Source organism: Cariama cristata, unplaced genomic scaffold, assembly GCF_000690535.1.
Source record: "Cariama cristata isolate BGI_N322 unplaced genomic scaffold, ASM69053v1 scaffold16627, whole genome shotgun sequence".
Classification (NCBI taxonomy): domain Eukaryota; kingdom Metazoa; phylum Chordata; class Aves; order Cariamiformes; family Cariamidae; genus Cariama; species Cariama cristata.
The window spans coordinates 17,208-43,332 of NW_009627265.1; the positions used below are offsets into that span (position 1 = coordinate 17,208).

The 26,125-nt window shown below is 45.6% G+C and overlaps 1 protein-coding gene across 1 annotated transcript in view; it reads right to left on the minus strand.

Moving 5' to 3' along the window:
• The window catches only part of COL9A3 (collagen, type IX, alpha 3), a 36,453-nt gene extending 10,567 nt beyond the window's left edge, over nucleotides 1-25,886 (minus strand). Inside the window, 22 exon segments of the mRNA XM_009704385.1 lie at nucleotides 945-998; nucleotides 1,431-1,484; nucleotides 2,468-2,512; nucleotides 3,275-3,328; nucleotides 3,943-3,996; nucleotides 4,302-4,355; nucleotides 4,795-4,848; nucleotides 6,000-6,053; nucleotides 6,811-6,864; nucleotides 7,398-7,451; nucleotides 7,931-7,984; nucleotides 9,651-9,707; nucleotides 11,097-11,138; nucleotides 11,885-11,938; nucleotides 12,612-12,665; nucleotides 13,179-13,202; nucleotides 13,810-13,845; nucleotides 18,479-18,532; nucleotides 19,309-19,380; nucleotides 20,017-20,052; nucleotides 24,481-24,549; nucleotides 25,821-25,886. Coding sequence (XP_009702687.1) covers nucleotides 945-998; nucleotides 1,431-1,484; nucleotides 2,468-2,512; nucleotides 3,275-3,328; nucleotides 3,943-3,996; nucleotides 4,302-4,355; nucleotides 4,795-4,848; nucleotides 6,000-6,053; nucleotides 6,811-6,864; nucleotides 7,398-7,451; nucleotides 7,931-7,984; nucleotides 9,651-9,707; nucleotides 11,097-11,138; nucleotides 11,885-11,938; nucleotides 12,612-12,665; nucleotides 13,179-13,202; nucleotides 13,810-13,845; nucleotides 18,479-18,532; nucleotides 19,309-19,380; nucleotides 20,017-20,052; nucleotides 24,481-24,549; nucleotides 25,821-25,886 — 1,149 coding nt within the window.
• Nucleotides 25,887-26,125: the final 239 nt, after the last annotated feature.

Below are 26,125 nucleotides of genomic sequence, written 5' to 3' on the forward strand. Positions count from 1 at the left end.
AACAGTTAAGCCATGCAGTTATTTTCAGGTTTGCATTGCAACTCCAGTTTCTCCCTCAGGCTCTGAGATGATGCAGGGAATGCAATGCAAGCAGGAACAAGATGCTCCATGGTGGACCTCAACGGTTTCTAACCCAGAAGTTTCAAAAAGTTGTCGGTTCACAGAGTAAAAGTGAAAAAACTGCTAGAGCTGTGTATGGGGCTTTGTTTCCCAGAGGCTCGTACCTACAAGCTCCCAGCACAATAATGCCGCTGCAGTCCTGGGTGGGAGAAGGAAATGTGTGAACAGATTCCCCACTGGAAAACCATTCTGGTGTTGCACCGTAGGGTTGTGAACCTCGGGCGTTTTTAAGCAGTTGGGAAAAGCACGCAAGTATGTGCGAGAAAGGCAAGAGGTTCCCGACAGGTCTACCAACTTCGTAACATTTTTCAAGCCCCTGTCATTCCCCGTGACAATGTGCAGGCTTTCCAGTTTTGCTGCTTGTACGGCTTCAGGTTTTGCCGTGAACCTCCACTGCTCCAAGGAAAGCGACAGGGGAATGGGAAGGATTTCATGTTCCATGAGCTGGTGGCAATGTATGTTGCAATAGCTTAACAGAAGTTTTGCTTCCTTAATGACTCACGTTCAGCACAAGGTGAACCTTATTATTACTGTCTAAGGAGGGAACTGCGGACTGTCCAGCTCCTGCCTGACTGTAGCAGCTCCACAAACCACTCGCACAACTGCAGCTTTCTCTGCCAAATGAAATGGGAGGAATCACTTTGCATTTGCACGGAGCTGTCGGTGACAGTAGGATCTGACCCACTTATGGGGGAGTAACTCCCAAAGCTCCCCAGAGACATTACCATACCAGAATGCGTCCTTTTAATTTAGCCAGAGAGTAATCCCCACGTATTGAGCTCTATTTTGGTATCTATTTGATTTACAAGCAGCGTTGTACTCACAGTTGCTCCTCTGGGTCCCGGCAGACCTCTCTCACCAGGAATACCAACATCGCCCTGGCAATAACACCAAAGTCAGCCATGCCATTTAGGAGCCACGAGTCCACCCTTCCCAACCCACTGCAGAGCCAGAACGTATTCCTGGATCCCAGGCTATTTCAATCCCAAACTCCCTGCCCCCTCAGCCCATCCACTAGGTCACACCGCCTGCCTTGGTGGGCTTTGACCTCTGCTGCAGCAAAATATCTGTGCACGGAGGTGTCCCCTCATCCAGCTCGCATCGTGCTCGCTGGGTACCTCCACGCATGCTTGGGACTGCCTGGGAGTCCTCACCCCCGAGGGTTTGCATGCCTCGCAGGCAGCACAGCACCTGTTACTGAAAGCTTTACTGAAAGCTTTATTTGTGCAAGGAAGCAGGATGGGAGCTCCAGTTGATTTAAAACACGCTCAGCAGAGCTCACGATGAGTGTAAAGGATGGGGATACGTACAGGGATGCCTGGCTCTCCAGAGGGACCTGCCTCTCCCATCTCCCCAGGACTGCCCTGCAGAGGAGAAAGCAAACGCTCAGTTAGGGCATAACTTCAGAGAGTCATTCCTGTCCCACCTAGAGCAACAAACGGAGGAGGGAGTTAAAACCTGGGTCAGGAAATAAAAACAGCTTTAAACTTTCACAGTTTTAAGACCAAAACGACAAAACTCTCAACAACAGACATTCAAAGAACAGGCAAGGTGTGCCTCCTGTCCTGGGAGCAGTGACTAGGGAGGGCTGCCAGCCCCAGGGCAGTGCCACCATATCCCATCTCAGACCGATGTGGACCAGTGAGACAGAGATGCTCTTTTGGAGGTGTGCTCAGCGCACCCCAGTTCATTCATTCCTGCATCACCTTTATGCAAGGAGAAACACCTTCCTGCAGTGTGCTCTCATGCATGAGGATTAGCAACAATAATGATGCAGGTGCAGAGGGGGAAATTCAGAAAGAAAGGAGAGGGACAGAAAAAAAAGATGCTTTCCAGAACAGCTTTGAGCTGGACTGCTTTGGTCTCTCTGAGATTTTCTTTTATCTCTCAGGTAGGTGGCAATCTAAAACTCCAGGGAAGCTTTTCACCTGAGGTGGGGGGAAAGTCTCCAAAAGGCAAGAGGAGATAATCCTGCTCCGGCTTGCAGATGCTCAGCCTTTTGATTCCCAAAAATGAGGCCTGCTCTTGGGACTTTGACAAAAGGGTGAATGCTTCCTTCTGAGGTTTACTAACTCACTGAGGACTCTCCTGTGTATCTGCTAGGTCTTCACTGAACCAGCTACAAGAGCTGTCGCAGCAAGAGCAGGGCCACCTCAGTCATTACACCCGATGCCTGCTCCCCCCCGGCAGGGGAGCCCAGCCCCGGCAGGAACCCTGACACCATCACTTCGGGGTAAGTCCGCCCAGGGTCTGCTTGTGGGCACCAGTCCCCAAAAGCTGAAAAACCTTGCCGTGACAAGTTCAGTAGCTTCCGCACCAGAACATATCATTAGAGAGATTCACTTACGGGTTCACCCTTTGAGCCTTTAATACCTGCTCTTCCAGGCAGTCCCTGGAAAAAAAAAAAAATATTAAAGCAATGTCAGAAGAAGTGGAGTTACTAAATTTGTTATTCTGGTCTGACTTGATAGACAAGGAGTAATGTTTGCTTGAAGCAATGGAGGATTTACATTTCTGCAGTTTTCACCATGAAAACGATGGCTTCAGTTTCCCTCTTGTTCGCTGCACTAGCAGCTCTAGGTACACTAATCCTTGACAACTAGAACAAAGAGGAGGAATGTACAAATAGAGCAGCAGCAGCAACATTTTGCACAGCAGAAACCTCTCTCATGGGGTGTTCAAAATATTCTGTAAGACAGGAAGAAAGCAATACTTTACCTCTATTTAAATAGTTGGAAGACTGGAGAGACAAAACATTCTGCCAAAGAACGCTAGTAAGCCAGGGAGAGAGCTCGGGCTATTGTTGAACTGTGGTCATTTGTATCCCAGATCTTACCTCCCTGCATAAGGGAGGCACGTCGCTGGGGTATGAAAGAGAAAATCCCTCTCAAATTTAAAATTTAAGCAGAGCCAGAGTGGCCAAGAGCCAGGGTATTACTGTATTAGTATTTGATGCTACTCCAGATGTTTTCCGTTCTGTCTTGTACGCTGCTCCCGTTTGTATGGTGGGAAAAGTGCATTTGCTCTTGGCTTAAATGGGGCCCCTTGTGAGATAGTGCACAAAATGACCCCCCCCCTCCCCAGGAAGGATCTCTGTACGCAGGCCAAGCTGCTGTACCACCCCGAAGGTGACAGGTCCTGCTGCCATACTCACGGGCAGTCCGTTTGGTCCCTTCTCTCCAGGAGCACCCATACGAGCTGCATCACCCTGTGGATATCGAGAGGTTAGGAGGGACCCTCCGGTACTGCAAAATGGTCTGACACAGGTAGGGGACACATTCCCAAAGAGGCATTTGTAATCTTCTCCCTCCCTGTACATGCAGGACCAAGAACCTGTTGTGTCTGCAGGAGGTGGGCACCCACTGCACCCCGGGTGTTTCCCAACTCCCCTCGCAGCTCCCAGCCTTCCCCTGGCAGTACACGGTCCATGTTCCTGCGGGATCACCCTTCAAAAACCAGGCAACTAGTACCTGACAGCACTTTGTCTACAGGCAGTTAAAATAAACAGATGTCTCTCTCAACAGCTCTGAAAAGGCATCTCTGAAGGCCTAGAGTCAGCCAACGGGAACCACTAAGTATAGGGACACAGCTGAGTTTAGAACATATGTGCACGGCCCCTATATGCATCTTCTTTCTTTAGGGAATTTCCTTGGAATTAATTAACAGAAGCAACTTCACTTCACTGGTTACACTACTGGAAAACTTTTTAGAAGCAAAAGCTTTCCAGCCGTGCTCTTTCTTGACAAGCATCAGTAGCTTTGCCACACACATGGGACAGTAACAGAAATCTTGCCTGCAGTGTTTAAGTAGGACTTTACAAACCTTCTCACCATCGAGTCCAGGAGCTCCATCCCGTCCATCCTTGCCAGGCATGCCCTGCAACCGTGCACAACGCAGGTTAAGGTTATAGGAGACTCTGTGGTTTGCAAAATACATTCACATCAAAGAACCTTTTGGCAATGGGTCCAGCTCCAATGGTACCAGGAGATTTTTCCACTAACGGCAGTAGAACTAGGGTTTAGTCCAACTGGGATTACACTGAAGGTTACAGAGACCCACAGAGCAGAAGTCTGATAGCAAAGACTGTGAGATGCAAGTTGTTTTTTTTTCCCTATCGTGTTTTATCTGACCATCTGCAAGCAAGACAACAGTGAGATTTGCATCCTGTTTAATTGACTTACAGGTTCTCCTATGAGTCCACGAGCCCCTGGGTTTCCTTTTGGTCCAGGTCTACCCTAGAAATCAACAATAAACCCTGTGTTATCCAGGAAATAACCCTTAAGAACAATCAGCCAACAAAGATAATACGCAAACTCTGTGGGGACGTTTCATGCCGTTTGTGCTGGCTCCTCTCCTGTCCATGTAGGTACGGCAGTTCTTTTAGGACACACCAGAAAACTGGCCAAATGCTGACTGCAGCATCTGGGAAAATTCTGGATTGTTTCAAGGGATGGAGATGTAAGATCTGATCGCTGTGCTCCAGGCTGTAAGCAGCACTTAGGCACCTTATTACTTAGGCATCTTTAATAAGACTTAAACATCTCATCTTTGAGAGGAATATTTTCATCCCTTTCAAATAAAGCAAGGAGGGACAAGCCATAATAAACCTGTGAAACAGACTCCTTTGAAAGTCACATCCAAAAGTTGAGCAGATGGGTGTTTTACTGCACTTACAGTGTCACCTTTGGGCCCCCTGAATCCTTGAGGTCCTTTGTTTCCTTGGGCTCCCTATGAGAGAGGAGGAAAAGCCATTCAGGATCTTCATCACACAGTGACAAAGACTAATGTTTCAAGGGTGCAAATGATGAAGGGGTTTTTTTGTGCTGTTTGCTGGCATTAGCAGAGGCGTGAGCGTGCACATTCCCCTAGGAGCTCGGCTGTACTTTCTCAGTTACACTCTGTAATTCCTGACACGCAGATGAATTGCAGCAGGGACTTCACCAACGATCCCTCGGGGCAGAGACCATCTTCCCCTTCATTTAATGAAGCATTTTCTTTAACCAGAAACAGAGTGGGAGAAAAACTTTAATATTTACTGCCTAGCTCCTGCTTGGTGTAATTAAACATTTTGTGGACAGTAAGCACCTCATTTTATTTTAGTTCAGATGAATTTCTTCTGTAATTGCAAAGACTAGGGAGGGGTCCCCAGAGGATGGTACTGCCTCGGGGTCAGTGCAGATTCGTGCGTTGGCTGGTGTAGGCAGGTGAAGGTGCCTGCTGTAAAGCAGATGCCGTTATTATCCACATGAAGGAGAGCCTGGGTGGTAGGCCAGTGGAAAATGCTCTTAGAGAGGCCAAAATGCTGCAGATGCAGCTCAGGTCTCACACAGTAAGGAGGGTATGGGAGTCTGCCCACCAGTAAGCACGCAGGTTCAATGTTCTCCTACACTTCACCTCACAGCTCTGCAAAAGGATGAGGACTGCATCTTTAATACACAATCATTTCTGCTTGTAGCAAAAGTCCTTGTGAGCTGTGGGCACTTGGGAATAGACCAGGCTGAAAGGATGTAAAGCTCAGGATAGCGCTTACTGATTCTTCCTGAAAACTCTCCTTCCCAAGAACAACACAGATGCCCCTCTCAAGTGCTTGCCCGCAGCTGCTGATGCTCAGGGAAGAGCAGTGAAGAACTGAGAGCAATGGAAATGTGGTGGACTTGTTCTGGCATGGGGCATGACCGAGGGAAAGACTTCATGAGATCTGGGTCAGGTGAAATAACATTACTCTGACTGAAGGGAAAAAGGCAAAGGGAATAATCTGATGGAGATGGCCAGCACACTCCTCCTGTTCACTGGCAGCAAAGTTCAGTGCAGGAGGAATAAACTTTAGGCTTTGGTTGTGGAAGGCAGAGCCATAGAGATGCTGAGAAGCAGATACGTACAGCTTTCCCTGGAGGTCCTGGGATTCCAGGTGGCCCTCTGAAACCAATGTCACCCTGCAAAGAATAATACATCACTGTAATGCTGTGGTTGGCAGGGGGCGAAGTAACAGTATCCTTACCTTATACTGCAATCTAAGAAAGCACACAAAACCCTGGGAAGGTACCCCATATTTCTTGCTAGTTTGCAGTGCAGCCTTGCAAATGATCCCACCTCTGAACAAGCAGGTTTTTACTCTGGATCTCCCCATTATCTCTGTGATGCGCTGACATCATTCACGGCCTTGCTGACTTGATATCGCACTTGTTCCTAAATAAACTCATGACCATTAAATTCAAAGCCATTCAGCCTCTAGGCTGATGCTCAAGGCACCCTGGCAGAAGTCCAAAGCCACAACGAGCTGGAGATTGATCCTGTTCTCCCTGAAAAGACTTTTTTCATGTCCTAAAAATCTTTGTCCATCAGTGATTCTTTGGCTTTTTCTTGTAAAGAGAGAGAACAGAAAGTGAAGCGTTCATTAAATGCTTCTTCGGGGTTTTTTGCAAGACTTTTTAGCATTATCGGCCCTGCAGATGCAGCACTTTGTCCTTCTTGTCTGAATGTCTAAACTGACACTGGGCCTGATCCTGTCAATCCCTCAGGTATGTAGATTCCTCCTGCCTTCGGAAGGTTGTCCTGCTTCGGGGGGGGCTGCAGGAAAGAGACTGCACTTTGCCTCTTCAGTAAGGACAAATGGCACCTGGACCTTGCCTGAGCAAAAATGGGGGGGGGAAACAAACAAACCAAAAAACCTCAGAAGAAAGTTTTTCTTACTCTGTCACCAGCTGGACCCATTGGACCAGGGAGGCCTCTTAGTCCTCTTGGGCCCTAATTAAGAAAACAAATCCGTTAAAACCCAATCACTGTTAAACGTAAAAAGGCAGAACAGCATGAGGTAGCAACTCATCAACACAGAAAACCTTACGAAATAGCAAGGAGCAGCAGAAAGCTCAGCCTTCTGAGGCACAAACAAGACATTTTCCCCTTCGGTGATGACCTCCGAGCAAGTGATGCTGTGCTGACACCCACACAGACAGGCGTTCAGGGTGCCTGCTCTCTCCAGCCCATCTCCCAGGCTGTCGAAGCCAGCCCAGAGCTCGGCCTCAGATCCACCCTAAAGGTGTCCAGAGCTCTACCGGAGCAGCTATCGCTTGGATGTCTCATCCAAGGCGAGGTACCAAAAGCAGGACCTGAATTAAAGCTCAGTGAAACCAGCACGATTTGTTTTCTCACCAGCATCAACGTTCACATCTGTTATTCTGCAGAAGCAAGAGCTGTTTGTGTAATGCAAAATGATTGATGGCACCACTGAGTTTCACAGTAAGAAGATCAGGGGAACTGGTCCGAAGAGTTGGCGTTACCTGCAAGCCAACGCTGCCGGGAATTCCTGGAGGACCGGGAGGGCCAGGGCTACCCTGAAAGAGAAAAATTAATTAGACAAGAGGCGAGACAGCATGAGCCTGCCAACACAAAGCCAGAGACCTTCCCATCTTATTTCTCCTTAAGCTCTCCCCCACCCAGATTTCTGCTTCAGAATTTGCTTCTATTTTATAGGCAATTTCTTTTACGTGCAAGAACACTTGATCAGTCAGGAATTTACCCGAGTGATTAATGCAGGGCTTTTTCCTGAGCTGACATCCCTGCATGTGAAACAATAGGCGTTAACTTATCAAACCGATCTCAACATTGTGATTATTGGGAAGATTAATTTTCTTGCGGTATTAGCACACAGTCACGCGTGCAGAGCAACGGAAGCCAAGGCGCTTCAGTCACAGCAACTTCTTGTTGTTCAGCCAACTGCCTCATTTCTCCCTGTCTTCTTGAAGAAATCATTTGTTATGGTGCTTTTAATGAGGAAAAAATCCTCCCCTACACCCTTTAAATTGAAGTTTACCTTCTCTCCTTCTTTTCCTATTTCACCAGGTTCTCCTTTGTGACCAGTGTGTCCCTAGAAATAAGAGCTCCAATTATTCAGATTCCAGTAGAGTTTTGTTCCAAAACTTACAATTTTGTGAGATAGCTGTCAGACCTAAACCCACACAACACAAACAACTTACTGGGAAAATAATCTATCCATGTGCTGTAACTGTGTGAGAGGAGGTCGCTTCGGGGCTTAGTCAGCCGTGCGCCAGTCCTGTGTTAGGTATCACTCTGTCAGAATTGATCTCATTTCAGGACATGCCCAGATTTGGTTTTCAAGAGTAACTGGCAGTGAGAGCAGGCTACGGGTCTCCGGATGCCATTCTCAATTACAGGTCAGGGACCAGAACTCGGTTCCCATCACTTTTGAAAATGGGGCTGAGACACTTCAGAAAACCCCATTCTGCATCTTTAACCTCCCTTTTTGTTTAAGTCATCTTTAATGTCTGCATCATTAAGCTTGCAAAGAAATCCCTGTCCCACTGAAATCTTTTATATAAACTCAGATTCAGTTTGCTTCTTGGCTCCCTTCCTATTGTTGTGGGAGAGACCCAAGCTAATTTCAGCAATAGCAGATGTTATTCCTCACCACGCAAAAGGTCCTGTGCATCATTTGCATCATAATTGGAGACCTTCACAGGTCTTTCCATTGCATAAGCTATGAATTTTGAATAGTTATACTCCAAACATGGGGTATTTCTAACGATATTTATGACTCAGCTCAGAGACCAAACAGAGCTGCAAAAGGTCAGTTCATGAAAAATTGAGAGCATTTCCCAGGAGATGTTCCACCCATTGCCAACTTTTGCTAAATCCTGTTAAAAAAAAAAACTTGAGTAACTTATTACTTCAGCTCACTGCTGGAGTGTAACCTACTGCACAGAACGCATGTGAATCATAGAGGAGAAGGAGAAGGAGATGTTTAACTGCCGAGTGATCCTTCCTGAGGGTTCCCACCTAGAATTTATGCACCAGAATCACACAACATAAACAGAAAGCTCCCTGGTGCTACACTGGATATAAAATGACAATTAAATTGTATTTAATCACGTTAACTCATGTCTTGCTACAGTAAAATGTGTACCTCTGTGTTACAGGGTCTGTGAGCACAATTTAAGATCTGGGGAGATTTTTAGAGCTCTCTGAAGTCTGAAAAAGCAGCACGTTGTTCCTGAGGAAGCCTCGAATTGCTGCTCTCTGCTTGCCCCTCTTCATCAGTTGCACCTCACAAGGTTTGCATGGTGTTTTAATCTTTGTGTTCACCCTATGCGAAGGGTTAAATTTCATTTGTAGAAATAAATGGCCGTAATTAAATCTTCCATCTAACAAAGGCTGCGATTCTGCAAGGGATGGAGCCACAAAGCAACACGCTCGCAAGTGCAGGCAGGTACTCGAAGGATGTAAAGCCCCTTGCAGGATTGAGTTCAGTGGCAAAGCAGCTATTGCTACGAGTTGGGGAACAGCACATAAAGAGGGCAGGATCAGGCCCTTCATCCTCCTCTTGTCTCATATTTGGTTGCTTTAGGGGTTTTCTGTTTCGACAGCATAAACCCAGGCAAATGCACGGCTGGTCTGGAGAGGTATGGAGCCTGCAGGAGATGTGTAATTATATAAAACAGTTTAATTCCAGGGCTTCGTACTGGTATTTATTTTGCGAGACAGCCTCTTGTATCTGCAGGTAGTATTTTTCTTACCTTGAATCCTGGCATTCCTGGGGGACCTGGAGGACCCGGTGGGCACAGAGCTGGGCACTGCAAGGAACAGACACACTCTTTGATTTATTAGGTACACACAGCACATCCAGGGAAGCTCGTTTCATTACGAGGGAGAGGAGAAAAGGCCATGTAGGTTTTGGCTCTAAATCCACTAAATCCAATTCATTCATAGCATCATGAATTCACTGGTAGAGAGTTTTTCCCTATGGCAGGGGGTCCTAAACAGGTCCTCAGGTCCCCAGTAACCCACAAAATAATGATTTATGAACGGTCTGCTTCTCTCTGAGCATGGACTGTGAGAAATTCTGAAGGCTCACAGTGGTCCACAGTCCAAAATGCTGGAGAAGCACAGCTCCCCTGTAGAGCTGGATGGGTATCTTTTAAATCAGTAGGAACTTATTTAAATCTACGCATTCATTGAACCCTATTAACTTCCATTAGACAACTCACCTAACCGAAACAAGGACAAGCATTAGAGTTTATCAGAAGGGGACCGATAATAAATTGACCCAAACACCAATAAGCCGGTATCTGCAGATGTCTAGGGGTGGGCGAGCCCCCGGGGGAACTCGAGTTGGACTGGAAACAAATCAGAACATGCATGGAAATTTAATGGGGATTTAAAAGCCCATACTCCAAAAACTATAAATAGGGAACGAGATTTTCTTCTGCAGCTTTTCTTTAATTTGTTTGGGTTTGTTGTTGTTTTTTTTTTTTTTAATAAAACCTCAGGCAACATCTCTGTAGCAGAAATTTAATTTTCTATTATATTCCACAGGGTAACTTAAACTAAACTTGCAGAAATAGTATCCTTTTCTATTAACTTCCATGTGACTTGCCATAAGGCAATCTAAACTGACTGAGCTTTTTTGGGGCACGCCAATTAGAAAACCAAAGATGCTGTCACAACAACAGCTGCGAAATCTGGAAACGTCACTTCCATCGTTCATGGATTTAGCACTCCTTTCATTCCCTTGAAAGAAAGGAATCGAGACTTTCTCCTAAGGAAGGAAGTCTAAACAAAGCATATGCCCATAGGAACCCAGTGCCACCATCCATGGAAATACACAGTGCAACATGCATGACCTTTTCTCTTGCAAAGCAGGATTGCAAACAGAGGCATGAAAAGCTGTTGTCATTTACCAAATGCTAAAGTTGTTTTGTAAATGAAGAATGTATGCAAAACCTGCATTTTGGAAAGCAAACTGGAAAAAAAAAATCAAGGAAAAAAATCAGAACTAGCACATCTACCTCCTCAAAAGAACATTTCAGTCTTGTAAATACACATGGAACACTTACACATTCTGCAGTAAGGCAGTTTAGATGTGTGTTAAATGGTCTGACAGTCACTGAAGTATGCCAATGAAAAGTCACATCAGCGATTAAACCAAAAAATATTTTCATGCTACATAAAGAAAAACCTACCTGAAGGTCCCCACCACCATCAGGAAGGGTGCCTGGAAGACCCTGCAATTCATGAAACGTGTTCTTTTAAAAATATATCAAGACAAATGCCAGGAGAAAATACAATTTCTAGAAAAAGCACTTTACAGACCCAGCTCAGTTGGATCAGCACGAGGCAGGTACCCAGCCCCACAGCACAAAACACAGCCCCTGAACCCAGAGTACTATAAGCAGCACCAGTCCTCAAAACAGACACGTCAGGGGTGTAATTATCTTCTGGAGATGCACAGATGAGCTTGGGGAAGAGCCTTGAGCCTTAGGCGATGAGGGCAGCAATTTGAGAAGAGCGGCTGTGCCTTGCCCTCCTTCGGGCCAAGGAAGTTCCTTGGGAAAGACCACCCTATCCCTCCAACCCTCCAGACATACCACAGCAAACCCAAAGCAGAGACTTGCTGGTTTCAAACCTCCTTTGCTGACCCTACAAGAACACATCATGATCCAAGCAGCCATATAAATCTTGAGAGGACAGAAAGCTCGCCCTGCGATCGGTCTATGCCATAAAACCTGGATGTCATCGGGTTCCTCCACCCCCCAACAGAGACAATACACAGGAGATAATCAATACACCAAAGTGCAGTCAGCAAAAAGTCACTGCTGTCCTTGGGGCACTGTGTTTACGGGCTGCTGAAACTTAGCCCAGGAAGGGAGCGCTCAAGGCAATGGCAGCAAATAAAACGTGCACGTTCCGGCAGTGAGAAGAAAATTCTGGACTCCCCCTGGGAATTTTCTCATGTTTATTTGCAACTTACAGGAGGTCCAGGTGGTCCAGGAGGCCCTGGGAATCCTGGCAGACCAAAAGGTCCCTAAAAAGAGTGAAAAATAGTAAGAATACCCCTTCTTAATCATTTAAATAACAATGAAAAGGGAGAGGAAGGGTGGTTACCAAATACCATTGCATATTTGTGAATGTGGGGCAAGACATCTCTAATAGGACTAAACTGCACCTTTTTTTCTGCAGAGGCTTCTATGACTGCAAAGAGAACAGCAGATGCATATGGAAGGATAGGGATTAGGACAGAAGAACACATCCCTGCACCTACATCCCTGCTTCCACTGGCTCTGTACCTCTCCAGTGGAGCTGTGGGCACCCAAAAATGATGGTATGCTTCTGCAGAACTGGCTCCCTCAGACCAGACTCGTTCTGTGCAATAGTTTCTTTGGAGGATGCTGACGGTACACACCAGCTGGCAACCAACCTCTGTTCTCCTGACACTGGCTGCTCTTTTGTCCTTACGCATAGTTGGCAAAGGAAGATACGGCTGCAAGCAGTTGCACATCTTTGCCTTTGCACTGGTTGACTGGGGTGACCCTACACAAGCTGATACAAGGAATAGCATTGCCCGTGGGCATTTGCAGGGCTTGCAGTATCTTGCACATCACACTTCCAGAATGGGGTAAAAGACCAGAAATGAACCTCATTCTTCTGTGGTTGTGGCATGTTCAGTAAATGAAGATCAAATGGTAGGAGAAACTCACAGGAGGACCCCGAAATCCATTTCCACCTGGGAGCCCACTGGGTCCTGGAGGCCCCTGTTGAACAGAGAGAAGATCCTTACACCCATGGCATAGCTGCCAAAGCCCAGGGGCAAACGAACAGTCTGGCTGTACTCAGTTGTCCAACCTCCTCGAGGAGCACAGTGCCACATCCAGACAATCAGGTCCCCAATGCACATCTTTCTTTTTGCTCCCCCTTCCCACAGATCACGCTCTTGTCAGCGCTGTGTGTTGCCAACACCTGCCCCATCGGACACAGGGCAGCTCTGAGATGTCCCAGGAACCCACCAAACAAAAGCTGCCCCAGAGTTGGTCCCTTCCAGCAATTACAAGGCTGCTGTGCCTTGAATTTACATCAGTGCCAGCTTCCCTGGGCTTAGGGGAAGCGTGAAAAGCCCACAAGGCTGCCAACCTGCAGGACTCCACATCCCTCTGCCCAGCACAGGAGAGGGACCCAAGGCCTGGGGTGGTTTTGTAACACTCAGAGAATCCAATAAAGCTAGTATAATAATTTAAACCTCTCGTTCAAAAAAGAGCCTCATTACTTACTGGAGGTCCTGGTAGTCCTTTGCCCTGGAAACAACATTTAAAACAGTAAAAGATCACTTAGAAACTGAACATACAGGAAGAAAAGCAAACCTCAGAAAATGCTGCTTAATTTTTTATTTCCTTTAAGTTTCCTTAGTACTCCTCTGTCCCCAATTATTGTAATTTGCAATCAGAGCAGAGCTGGAGTCTTAATGAATCCTTTTGTTGCATCTAATAATTTGTATTCCCTTTACATCGCTGTTACCTACGAGACATCTCTAAGTAAAGCCACATACGGTGATGTGATAGTGAGACTCAGACATTTATGAAGAAAACTTTCTAGTTAATTTAGTTTCCCTTTTTTCTTTTAATTTTTATTAGATGTTATCTAATGTCTAATAATTTTGATAGCATTTGATACACTAGTCTTTATCCCAAGCTGTCTTGCTTTTAACATCTCAGAGACTAAAACCAGGCCCTGTGTTACCAGAACAGGTCATACATACATATTTTACCACTTCAAACAATATTTTCACTCATTCAACCTTTGATCCCTTTGTTTGGGATACAAGGCTTCCCGTCTTCTCTTGGTAACAGCTTTGGCATAATATGATACACCATCTTTACATATGCACTTCTAGGAGTTACTTACAGCTGGTCCAGGTGGCCCGGCAGGTCCTAACGCACCCTACGGGAATAAACCAGAGTGCAAATTAGCAGGGAGAAAACAGAAATTCCCGTATGGGTTAGACACCAATGCCTGCTCTTCTCGACACCAATCTTTGTTTGAAAACTCCAGCAGTGTCTTACAGCAACAGCACGCAGTTGGAGATGCTGAATTCACAAATATAAGGATAGAAACTTATGGATGACTCCTCTGTCATTCCTGATTAATTACTTGACTGAAGAACATTTTAAGATAGCAGGGTTGGATGTTCAGAACTGACCTCAACAACTTTCTTCTACCATGTGCTGGGCAAGAGAGAGTAGAGACTAAAACACGAGCTGCTCCTAAAAGACTAAACACTTCTGCAAGTCACAGCTGGCCTCAGATAAGTCTCCACAAATACCTTAAGGTTCATAAATTGAATTTCATCCATTTGAAATATTCTCACTCATAATACTTTCATGATGTAGATCCAATGACTAAATTATGTGAAACTATTTACAGGACTTCAGCTGTTCTAGTTAATTTTATTAATTCATACATTTTTCCCTTCAAGCAAAGATACAGATTTGGCAGCTTCTGCCTCTTCACTAGCTTTCCTTGGCAAAGCCCCCATCTCCTTTTCCCAATTTGCATTCTTACTCTTAAGCTTGACTAGAGTTTGATCTTACATCTTAGCCTAGAATTAAGTAATTCTCGAAGTTGTTATGCTCCTGCTCAACTAAAGACAAGACAGACAGACCTTCTTAATCCTTTTGTTGCACTGCAAAGATGCCAACACTGGCTAGCAGACTGTAAAATTAATTATAGGTAGTAATTACAAAAGAGAAAGTGAATGGAAATTTAAAAATGACCAAAAAACCAAACCAGTGTGGTGGGTTGACCTTGGCCAGCAGCTGTTAAGCTATCGCCAAGAGATACTGGGTGTGCATTGCTGACTGATGCTCTTGGGTCTGAGAGCACCCTCAGAAAACAGCTGGGGCTGCGATGGGGAAGGGGAAGGCAGAGGTAGGCAGCTGATGACAGCAGACCGATCTTGTCACACTTTGAAAGAGAAGGGGAAAAAAGGGAAAGGGGGAGGGAAAAAAAAGGGAAAGGGGGAGGGAAAAAAAAGGGAAAGGGGGAGGGAAAAAAAAGGGAAAGGGGGAGGGAAAAAAAAAGGGAAGGGGGAGGGAGAGAAAAAAAAAGGGAAAGGGGGAGAAAAAAAAAAGGGAAAGGGGGAGGAAAAAAAAAGGGAAAGGGGGTGTAGGTGCAACAATGCCAGTGTAATTTGAGGTGAATGATAAATAAAATAAAGCAGCCATCGGAGCGAGTTTCTCTAAGCTGTGCTGACACCGGGGAGCCACAGAAGAGCCGTGTTGCTCTCCAGGCCCTGCCGCAGACAGCAATTTGCTTGCCTTGGTATTGCTCTCAGCTGATGTTGCTCTCTGACAAAGGCAGAACTTAAAATAGCGAGAAGGTGGCAGACTTAAACACAGAACAAACCATGTTGTTGTTTATGGACTTTGTTAAGCTCGTGCCAGCAAAATCCTCACCTCCTTGCGCAGGGGACAAAGAGCAATTACAGCACGAGGCTTCCTCAACCCCTCGCCAGCCGGATTGCCCAAACCTGGTTTACAAACTTTCTCAAACCCTGCACAGAAACATCTCCAGAATGATGTCCTGAGTTGGAATTAAATGGTACCTACGCCTAGGACCAGGCGAACAAGGCAGATGGGCAGACTTGGAAAATATCCCAAGCCACTGCTGCTTATCGTGATCCCAGGGACGATGCCAGCCCTTTCCTAATGTTCCGCGTACCAAATGAGATTAGAAATTTTTTCCCGCGTTAAGCTTAAGCAGAAAGATACAGAGGACCCAAGGCCTCATTAAGAGCAGTCTTGTGAGGAGAGGACTGTAATCCAATAACAATCAACTCTGCTGCAAATGTCAGCTCATTCATTTCTCTTGCTGCAGGTTACTGCTTTTCTTCCAGTCACTTTTTTCTTTAGGCTAAAGTCTTTACAACCACTGATGGTTGTAAGGGACAAGCTGGGATCTCCTTCTGCAAAGAAAACATTGAATTCCTGGCACCTGCTGACTTACACCCTAATCCTGTCCCCACTGAAACCAGCTGCGTAGCCCCTTTCTGCTTGGGCCAACACACCGAAATATTGGCAGAGTACCCAAAGTACCTTCATTTTGATATCTTTGAGGGTGGACGGTGCGGCAGGCAGCAGCGAACATTCCTGGTACGGTAAAAGATCACCGAGTCCCTGAGGAAGCTGATGTGATTCCATTCAGTTCAAAGGAGAGACTCTAATTTACACCTCAATTTTAAAAACATTGTCTGACAACTATTTCTCCTGGTAACAATGTTCTTTCTCTTTTGATTAGAAAACAATCTCACTCTAATTTTTCACTTTAAAGTAATACACTTTATGATTATACAGCTATAGACCACAAGAAATACTAGATTAATATGACATTCATAAATAAATATGAATAATTATGTTTTCCTCATTGCTTATAGTGTAAAGCACCAAAGCTCAAAATGGCTTTTGAGAGCTTTCCAGTGAAGGACACCAGTATCTAGCACTGAGGTCAGAACTCAGCTCATTCCAGGCTAAAAATAAAGGATTTTTTTTAATTGGAAAAACAAGTGGGCTTGATCTAATCAGTCTGTAAGCAGAACAATGAGAAAAGCTAATGGATGCTGATAGCAACAGGAGATATTTAAGATAAAAACCATTTTGGTACGCTGCCTTCACAGCACTCTGTCCCTGGTCAGACACTAATCACTGCTGGACTGATGAAGCATGGCAGGCGTATAGAGGAAAAGAAACGTTTAGCAATAATATATTACTAAAAAGTGTCTTCCATGAGCCCACTTCCATATGCTACACACCTTCGCTCTCAGACACTCCAGTTCAGAAAAATACGCTTATTTAGAAGAAGTCATAGTGTTAAGCATGCATTCAATCCCACAACAGCAAGTAGACACCTGCTTATTTCAGTGATTCCAGAGAGACTGAAATATGTTCTAAAAGTTGGGGAGAAGAAGGAAAGTCAGGATAACAATGCTGTCTTTTTAGAGTGCTAAAGCTTTTAGAGGTTTTTCCTTTTTCCAGGCTTTTATTAGACCAATTAAAACAATTTTCCAGATGGACCACTGACCTTGAAAAGCTCCTATAAACGACAACCGGTCTGAGGTTTGCCCCATGCTGACAGATTGAGTTACAAGACATGGGAAAGCACATCACATCCGAGCAGGTAGTTACCATAACTGTGTTGGTGTGCTACTACTAAACAGCTGAGGAGAAAGTTCTTGTGCCCAGAAATTATCTGCTCAATTACCCTGCAAACTAGGAGCTTGTGTGCTAAAGTGGGCATGGGCAAATACTACTACTGAATATAAAACGGGCACAAAACTGCTCACAGTCTTCTGTGTGCGGTCCTGAACTTTGCTATTTTAAACATCGGGGATCAGTTCCCAGAAGGTGCTGGACTCTTGCCACAGACTGAGAGTGGTCAGGATTTTGCAGCCCTGCATCTCTGGGGAGAAAGACGGGCACGAGGGAAAGCAAAGGAGATGGTTTTTAGTGCAGTGCTGACGGACGGAGGCTTGGAGCTGTGACCGAGGTGCTCAGGTCCTGCCACTCAACCTTCCCAGTGCCCAAGCACACTTTGCACAAAGGAAAGGAAGAAGAGCCTATCAAAGATACATGGCTCTATCACTCATCCCTTTAACTAAACGAGACAACTCACAGAGTTTTGAGTTTTGGGTAACTCCTTGGGGCAACAAATGGATTCCTGAGATACACTGAACATGCTAGAAAAGTCCACCCTTTGTAACCTCTGCACGCTGTGATCTGTGTTCAGCCCATCACTGCAGCCCCCAGCGCAAGAGACCAGTAAACCAGCCGTGGGTACAAGCCTTATTTTCCCACACTGAGCCACAGGAAAATAGCCATGCTGAATAAAAATCTGTGCTGAAGGCACATATATCACAAATGTTTAGTTCTTAACATCACAAGGAGGCCTAAGTGCAGACGGTCTGAAGGACATCTGTAACATCTCAGGCAGTCGTTTCTCTATCCCTGGGGTCCCCCTTAGCAGAGCTGTAATATGCAGGAAGCAAGAAAAAAAATCAAATCTCTTATTTCTTGCTACGCTGGCTGGGGAGGTCTATGCCAAAGCAACTAATAATGTCAACCACAGGGACAGCCCCAGAATTAACAAAAGGCAAAGGTTTAAACAGCTAATACACAGTAGCAGTAACTATTAACATAACAGAGCTGCACACTCAGACTACAAATAAAGGCCAAAATAGCTTCACTTTGATAAACTTTGTAATTAAGTCCATCAACTGCTTCAAGGAACTTTTAGATACTCATAATATCGCCAGGGCTGTTCTGCACTGGTACTCCCAGCACTGAGGCTATCCAAGCCCTCCAAAGCCATGAGAAAGAAAGATGGATCTCATGCCCAGCCTAATGAAAAAGCCATCTGGGGCTTCATTTCAAGGGTCCAAGTATTCTGCAAGGGTTTACAGATAAATAAGCTATCATAATCAACACTCAAATGTCACCAATTTACAAAGGAATGAGAAATCATCAATACAATCAGTGATAACGTTCATTTAAAGGGACTTAGGATCTAATGTGGTACTCACACGGTCTCCTGGAGGCCCATTTGGGCCAGGTGGGCCATCAGTTCCTGTTAAACCCTGTAAAAAAAAAAAAGTGTGAAAACAGAGAAATACAGTAATAAGAGATATAGGAAGTCCCTGTCACTGTCACCAACACAAATTGTCTGGATGCCAAGCTCTCAGGAAAGCCAAATCATTTTATTTCTCTCTATAATCACAGAAGAAAGGACCAGAAGCAAATTATCAGTACTGTTCCCTGTGCGTTGTAAGTGTGGATGAACACCACCAAGTAGTCTTGTCACTGATGTTTATTGAGTGGCAGCTTAGCCGTGGAAGCTGACTGAATGCTTCCTCTTGCCTGATGCAGAAGAACATGTGCTGGCTACAACCTTACCCACACTCGGCTACCATGGCAGTAAGTTGGCAAGCTGGGAAAACCTGACTGCGTACAGTCTCCTGTTCAGAGCTGTAGGGCAAATCCCAGCCCAGTGACCAGCACACCTCAGCTAATAAGTGAGACTGAATTTCTGAACTGAGGCTTAAGGGGTTTGCTCCTGAAATGTCAACCAATGCCCATATTTCTGCAGACCTGCCCAGTGCACCTCTGAAGAATGACCATGTTTCATTGTAAGAGTGCTGTTATGCATCTCAAAATTGTTCTCATACTCTGTAATTCAATCAAGATACGCTTTCAACTCTTAAAACTTCTCCTGATATGTAAGGTATATATGCAGATCCAATACCTGCTTTGCTTCTCCAGTAGGCACAGAGAAAGTCAATGAGATGCTTTTGGAAAACACCTTCGCCTATGTGAAACATTTAAAAGATCTGGGAGAAGATGACAAAATACTCACATCCACTCCAGGAAGGCCAGGCAATCCGGCTTCGCCAGCTGCTCCAGGCTTCCCTGGTGCACCTTTTGGCCCCTAAATCAGATAAAAAGGCAATTCTTCTTAACATAATAACAAGAGAAACATGGCACATGTTGATACGGGCCACAAGATAAAAGTTTATTTGTTGATGTGTTAATCTTACACAATGGAACACAGAAGAAATCCTGCAGAGAGATAAAGCTTGCCATGAATCCATATCCAAATCCTAAATACGTTTCCATGCTTTGGCTCAGTTCTCTGCAATGCAATTAATCACTTACACATACAGTTACTCATAAGCTGTTCCTAGTAGAGAAGTAGAAAGGGATGGGGTAAGTGGCCCAAAGCGAAGAGCTGTGCCACCTGGTACAATTTTCAGCACCCTTTGGCAGACTGAGGAGCTGAAGCAGGCTCAGACAAATGCCAGAAATAACCATGCATATGTGGCTTGGTACCAGTTTTAGTTACACTGGTGACTGGCAAGCTTTATTTCATGCATATCCTCCCCTAGCAATGGAAGCAGGAGAACGCGTTTGTCCCCAGGACCAGTGCTGAGCATCTCTGCTCCTGCGTACCCCTTATAGAAATTCTGTTGCAGATCAAGAGGAAAGCGAACCAGTAAGTCTTAGCTCTTGCACCGTGTCCCTCTCAAAAGGATGAGCAAGTCAGTGTCAACCAGAAAATACTTACTGGTGGGCCTGGCAAACCAGGAGGGCCTGGCTCTCCCTAAATGAAAGAGAAAAGACATCAGTGTTAGTGCCGAACCTCGCCTTGCAAGAGTGGCGTTCCCAGCTGTCGTAGAGCTCAAGCCTCTCTTCACGCCTCCTCCAAGATTTACCACCCTCGTTCTTATGAAGCTGATGCTCTGGATCAAGGCTGAACCTAGATAGCTTTTTCCACATCTACAGTAGCAGATTTGGTGAAACCCACACCCTCAGCCTCCCAGAGAGAACCAGCGCTTCTAAAGAGCACCCAACACCTGCAACTTCTTCCAGATGCGCTTAGAAATTATTTGCGCTTGGGCTTGTCTGCAAGTGGGGCAGAGAGGAAGCTGGATGGCTATCAAGGCTTTCAAACATCTTCCTGATGAAACAGAGGGATACAATGATAAGCTCTGGGTATCCAGGACACAGTGTGAAACTGTGGTCCTACCAGGAGTCGGGGAGTATCAAAGTGAATAATGAACAAACTGTCTACAATGATTTTCTTCATGTGACTAAACTTTGACAGGAAAAGCAAATGAACAAAGCCCCCAACTGATTTCCACCTAATCCAATTGCACAATCTGGATTAAACCCAATTTTTATAAAATATTTCACAAGCGCTCATTTTTTCCTGTCCTAACGGAAAGCAACTTTGAAAAACAGCATTAAAGGCATTTGGGAGACAATACTTAAAAAGTCTTTGAATCATTCCTTCTAGCTCAGCCAGCTGTAACATCATTCAGGAGCTCGCATGGACCCCGGACAACAAGTTATTTGTGTTTTATTGTTAGCCCCCAAAAGAGGCAATCATCTGTGAACAGCAGCAGTTTGACTGGAGTTTCCCCATCTCATCTTGCGAAAAATCACTTTGTGTCCCAGTTCCAGACGTCTGGACGGTCCCTTCCCCTCCTGGCCTTAGGATAAGTGCACTAAATACTGTGAGAGGCTCAGGTATTGTGGGCGAGCAGAGGGGAAGGAGCACGTTGATACCTGGGAAGAAGAAAATCTATATGGAAAAAGGGTGGTTATTAACAGAGCAAGGCCAGAAATAACATCATCCTCATCATGGGCATGATAATTAGGAGTTCGAAGGCAGTAAGCAAAGGCATGGAATTTATAGCATGTTTCTATATTTACCGTGTCAGCAACTGTGAAGCCTGTGGGCAAATCTCTCAAGACTGGCTGCCTTGATTCACTCCGGCAAGGATTTATGTACTGCACTGGTGACCGATCAAAGCAGAGACCAGAGGGTCATTGAACAGAGGCATCTTTATGCTCTGGTTTGCTGAAGTAACTCCTTTGCTGTCCTTTGCCCACAGATTTTCCATAAATAGTTATCGTTATCATAGGTGGGGAAGGTCCCCTGCCAAGGAAATGAAAGGAGCAGTTCTTTTGCAACGAACGGTTTGAAAAGGCAGCTAGAAATGGCAGTAGAGGTGGTTTGCTCCCTCCTCCATCACTTGAGATTGCCAGATCCTTGCATTTCTTTCTTGCCTGTGTGATGGTAATCCATACAGCAAGGTCACAGCAAAGGCTGTTCGGGACCATCTTAAACCTTGCTCCTGCCATCATGGACCCCTGCGGGACTCTGCGGGAGCACCAGAACTTCAGTCAGCTGAATCAAAAGCCTAATCAGTGTTTATACCCCTAATGCCAGATCACTGGGAATTAGAGGCAAAGGCTGTCAGCAAAAGGAAATGCTCTCCTGGTGCTACGCAAGAACGAAGGAAGTTTATTTTTTCTTGGGAAGTCAAGCCAGGAGACAGAAAGCGGGGGGGGGGAACCTTGATTTTTGAAAAGTGACAATTGCTTATTAGCAATTTGGGGAATTACATCCCCAGAAATAATTCACAGGAACTTGTCACTAATTCTTTCGATCATAACATGCTGTTTCTATTCTTGGGAGGGAGAGATTTTGCTTGTTACCGAGTATGAAACGTGAAGCATGTCAAAGGCTATAATTATAGAATATTTCAGAGGGACTTAATGTTGCAGTTCCCACTGAAAGGCAGGAACAAAACCAGAAGCTTCTAGAAATTGTACTCAGGGGGTTCATCCAAGGTTTGTTCAGAGATATCCTAAATAATTCAACTGTATGTTATGCATCGCTCACTGCTCACGGCCGACGGTAAGGGACTGCTGAACACGTCGGCAGCGCTCATCCGCCTCAAAGACTCTTCCCACACAGCATTCATCCAAAGCCATTTGTGAAGACAACCCAGCCGGAGTGGCTTACATTCAGGAAAATTGCATAGATAAAGTCGAGAAAAGTTCTGATTGTGCTTTAAAAAGAAGTCTCATTACTAAAGGAAAAAAAAAATAGAATAATGGTTTCATTCTTTGCAGTGGTAGAATTGACGCTACCACTCAGACTCCATACGATCCTCTCCATGCAGCACTATGAACATGCAGAGCACTCCTGGATTTTATATGCCGTAATTTTTTTGGAGGGTACTGCCAGAAAAACAGTAGCCTTTAAACTGAGAGGCTGTATGACTGTGCTCAACACCAGCCACAACTCTGAATCTCTTCTCCTATGCAATTCCTTAAAGGACTCAGTGTCCTGTTGAATAGCAGAAACCATCCCGGAGCCTGTCCCTGGGCAGCTGGACCATCTCACATGAACAGGGCACCTGACAACCTATGTCCATAGAGATTATTCCTGCATAGCCAAAACTCCAGACTCAAGCTGGGACTGCAAGACTTAGCACCTGAAATACTTTACTGAGCCGTTTGATTTATTAGGATTAAATTCTTCATATTAATTAGATGTTGTTATTTGGTTCTGTCCACAGGGAGCCTTCTGAAGCTTTTAGCAGTGGATAAAAGGGCATAGGTTCACATGGCCAACATCTCCCTGGGCTCCGGTTTCCAAGAGCAATCAGAAGTGATGCTGGTGCTGTTCCAGAATTAAAGGTGTAAAATATCCTGTAGAAGGCAGGAACTGAACAACACAATTACAGGGATTTGTTTTTTCCCAATTGCCTATATGCAGACTTGAAGTCTGAAGGGCTTCATCCCTCCCAAACTCTTCCTTTTCACTCCGTACAGAAGCACGGCCACCCTTCCCTGGCCACGCTGCCGTCCTGCAGCAGTGACTGCACAGGCTCCAGGGGCTGACGTGAACACACGTCCTTTGTCCTTCCTCCAGGGTGTCCCCTTAAGCCTTTTACCACATCATAAAAAACAGCAGAGAGAAACCACCGATGTACCAACTCTGAACATCTCACGCTACGAAACCAGAGTGAGATTTTCAGTAAAACGGTCTCTGTTAGTCGAAAGGACACGTTAGAGGGACTAGCTGCAAATCAATGAGGTTCTCTCTTCAGCCCAGCCGTGCTCACAGAGCCGCTATGAGAGCTCACCACTGCAGACAAAAAAGCTCCTTGTTCACCATATACCAGGGAACTCGTATATCTTTTTTTAACTTCTTATCCAAAAGAAAATGACCTGCATGGAATGAATTTTTTTCAAGGTTTTTTTCAAGGTTGCTTAAAGGCCCAATTCCAATAAACTTACTTCAGATGAACTTTAAAAACCCCTGCCCTATTCCATAAGCAACTTAGAGACAAGCCCTACTCAAACTGAATATCAAAGTGGGAATCCAGCCTTTTGCATTTGATGTGGTTTTGTTGAAGGTCCATCTGATACTTTTTTTATCCACTGCCAACTACAGGACACAATTCAGTCCTTATCCAACAGATGCACAGAAGCAAAATTTTTAATTTCTGTGGAAACATGAATTAAAACTAATAGGACAAGTTTTTCTCCTCCGGTAAGTTCTGTGGTACATAGTCGTCTGCCTCTGCCGGAGGTGTACGTATATGGAACTGCCGGCTGAAATAAAGGGTGCTCTTCTCACTTGCCTTTTGTGCCACTACAGGCAACTCATGTCTGGCAACATGAGTCAGATTCTGACCTCTCACACGCCAGTGTAAGTTAGGGATAGCCATACTAACAATTTTGAAATAAAACCAATATAAGTAAAAGTAGCGTCCAGTCCTGCATATTCGAGTTTCTTGAGGTCTCTCTAGAAGCACGGATGCTCTGAAGCGTCACATAAACCTCTCTCTGAACTACAGAGCATGCAATGACTCCGACGCACAGTGTACCCGTGCACTGAAGTGTATTACATTCCCTCTCCTCCCTAGATACCAAAAGAGACATATTCTGCTCTGCAAGCAGGGTCACAAATCCCTCGCTCTGTCCTGAACTCTCTCTTGAGACAGGGGATTGACCCTGCAAAGAACCTGAGGTCACTCAGCACCTCCACTCACTGTTCCGACTCTTGCAGAAGGAGATGTCTTGCAAGTACGGTGGTTCTCCAGATCCTTCCACCTCTGAAGGATGGCCCAAAGGCTCTGGAGAACAAGAGCAGCTTCTCTGCTCGGTTGGCTCTGCCCCTGCTCCACCCCTCGCCCGAGCCTGCCCTCTGCCATGCGGCACTCACGTCTATGCCGTCCTTGCCAGATGGTCCAGGGGGTCCTCGTGGTCCAGGGGGGCCTTGTGGTCCTACTCTCTGAAAGGATTGGGGGAAAGAGAGAGAGAAGAGGTTATTTTTGCATCAGAAGAAACATATGAGCTAAATCAGAAAGCAATGGCCAAGTCCTACAACTCAACACTAAATCCGCATTAACCCTCCATCCCTCAGGGCTGCCCACCAACCTGGGTGGACTCAGAGGAGCTCAGGACCGGTGCAAAGCTCTTTGGAAAACCCTTTTTGACCAAGCACAGCCTCAAGGCTCCCAGGTGGTTTAACTGGTGGCTTATGCTGGGAATCAGAGCTGGTCGCTGGGCAGCAAATGGGCTTGGTTGTATAGGAAATGGTTCTTACTGCCTACAGGCACGGTTCATTTTGGGCAGAGAAGGAAACACAAAGCCCAGGGAAAAAAGGTGCCAAGAGCTTGGCATTAAAAACTATAGTCCCAGTCTGATGGGGTGATGGAAGAGCCAGGCAGACACCGCTGAAGACGGAAGGAAAAAGGGAAAGTCTCTTCTCCGAGCAGGCTGCCATTTGAAAATCTGGGGTTTTGGAGGAGGTCCGAGGTGGGGGGAATGAAAGAAAGGTCCAATAAATGACTTCTGTATGGAGAGGGCTCCAGAGAGCAACTTGCTGTAGCTTCAGCGAACAAAGGTTTCATTGTAGAAGCAGTTCTGCTCGCAGCAGAGGAGGGCAGCTCTGAAATCCCAAGCCAGACTGCAAAAATTCCTCACTAACACATTGAAAAACCTCACTGAGGAGTTACTTCCCCAGGCAATAATATTAACACCATACAGGGAAGTTTAATATAGCTTCACATCTGAAGTGAACAAGGGTTAAATATGCTATTTTATATGTGTAAAATCTGAAAATTGATTGAGGGAAGGAATAAGAAATTCTGATTCAAATGAAGACCCAGATCAGGAGATCAGTCTCGCTGGCAACCTATTGCTTCATTGTAAAAGAAACCTGTTTCTCTTACACCAACAGGTCTCCCCTTTCCCAAGGCTTTATCTCTTGCAACTGCAGCCCTGAAAGGGAAGACAATAGTTTTATGGAAAGTATAAAGCAGCAGTTTCTGCACATGAGGATACGATCTAAAAGCCTGCCTATGCAGGTACAAAACCAGATGTGCTTGCTAGGCACTCTCTGCATAACAGCACAAGCAACATACACATTTTTAATAAACTTTAGACTCTGATAACCTGCCTATTGCCATTTCATCCTGCAGGTATAACGTACAGAGATCGCTATCGTTTTTCCCCTATGGACTTTTTTCTTAAGCATAAGACATAAATGAGGCTTCTTACCTGAGCTGATGTGGCGGCTAACAGCTGACATAGGAAGAGAAGCCCAAGAGAGGAGAATCCAGCCATGGTGCCCAGGCTCTGCCTCTCTTCGTTCCTCCTGGGCAGCCAAAGAGTTTCTCCTCCGGGGTCCAGCAGATCCCTCCTCCTCCTCCTGGCTCTCAGCTTACAAAGAGAGACTCCTTGCCTCCAGATAAACCTGTGGCTCCAGCTGGAGGGGCAGAGCTCAGGAGCACAGGCGAGAGGGGCTGAGCTGGGAGGAGAGAGTGGGAGAAGGAGGGGGAGCAGCAGTCAGCCAGGAAGAGAGG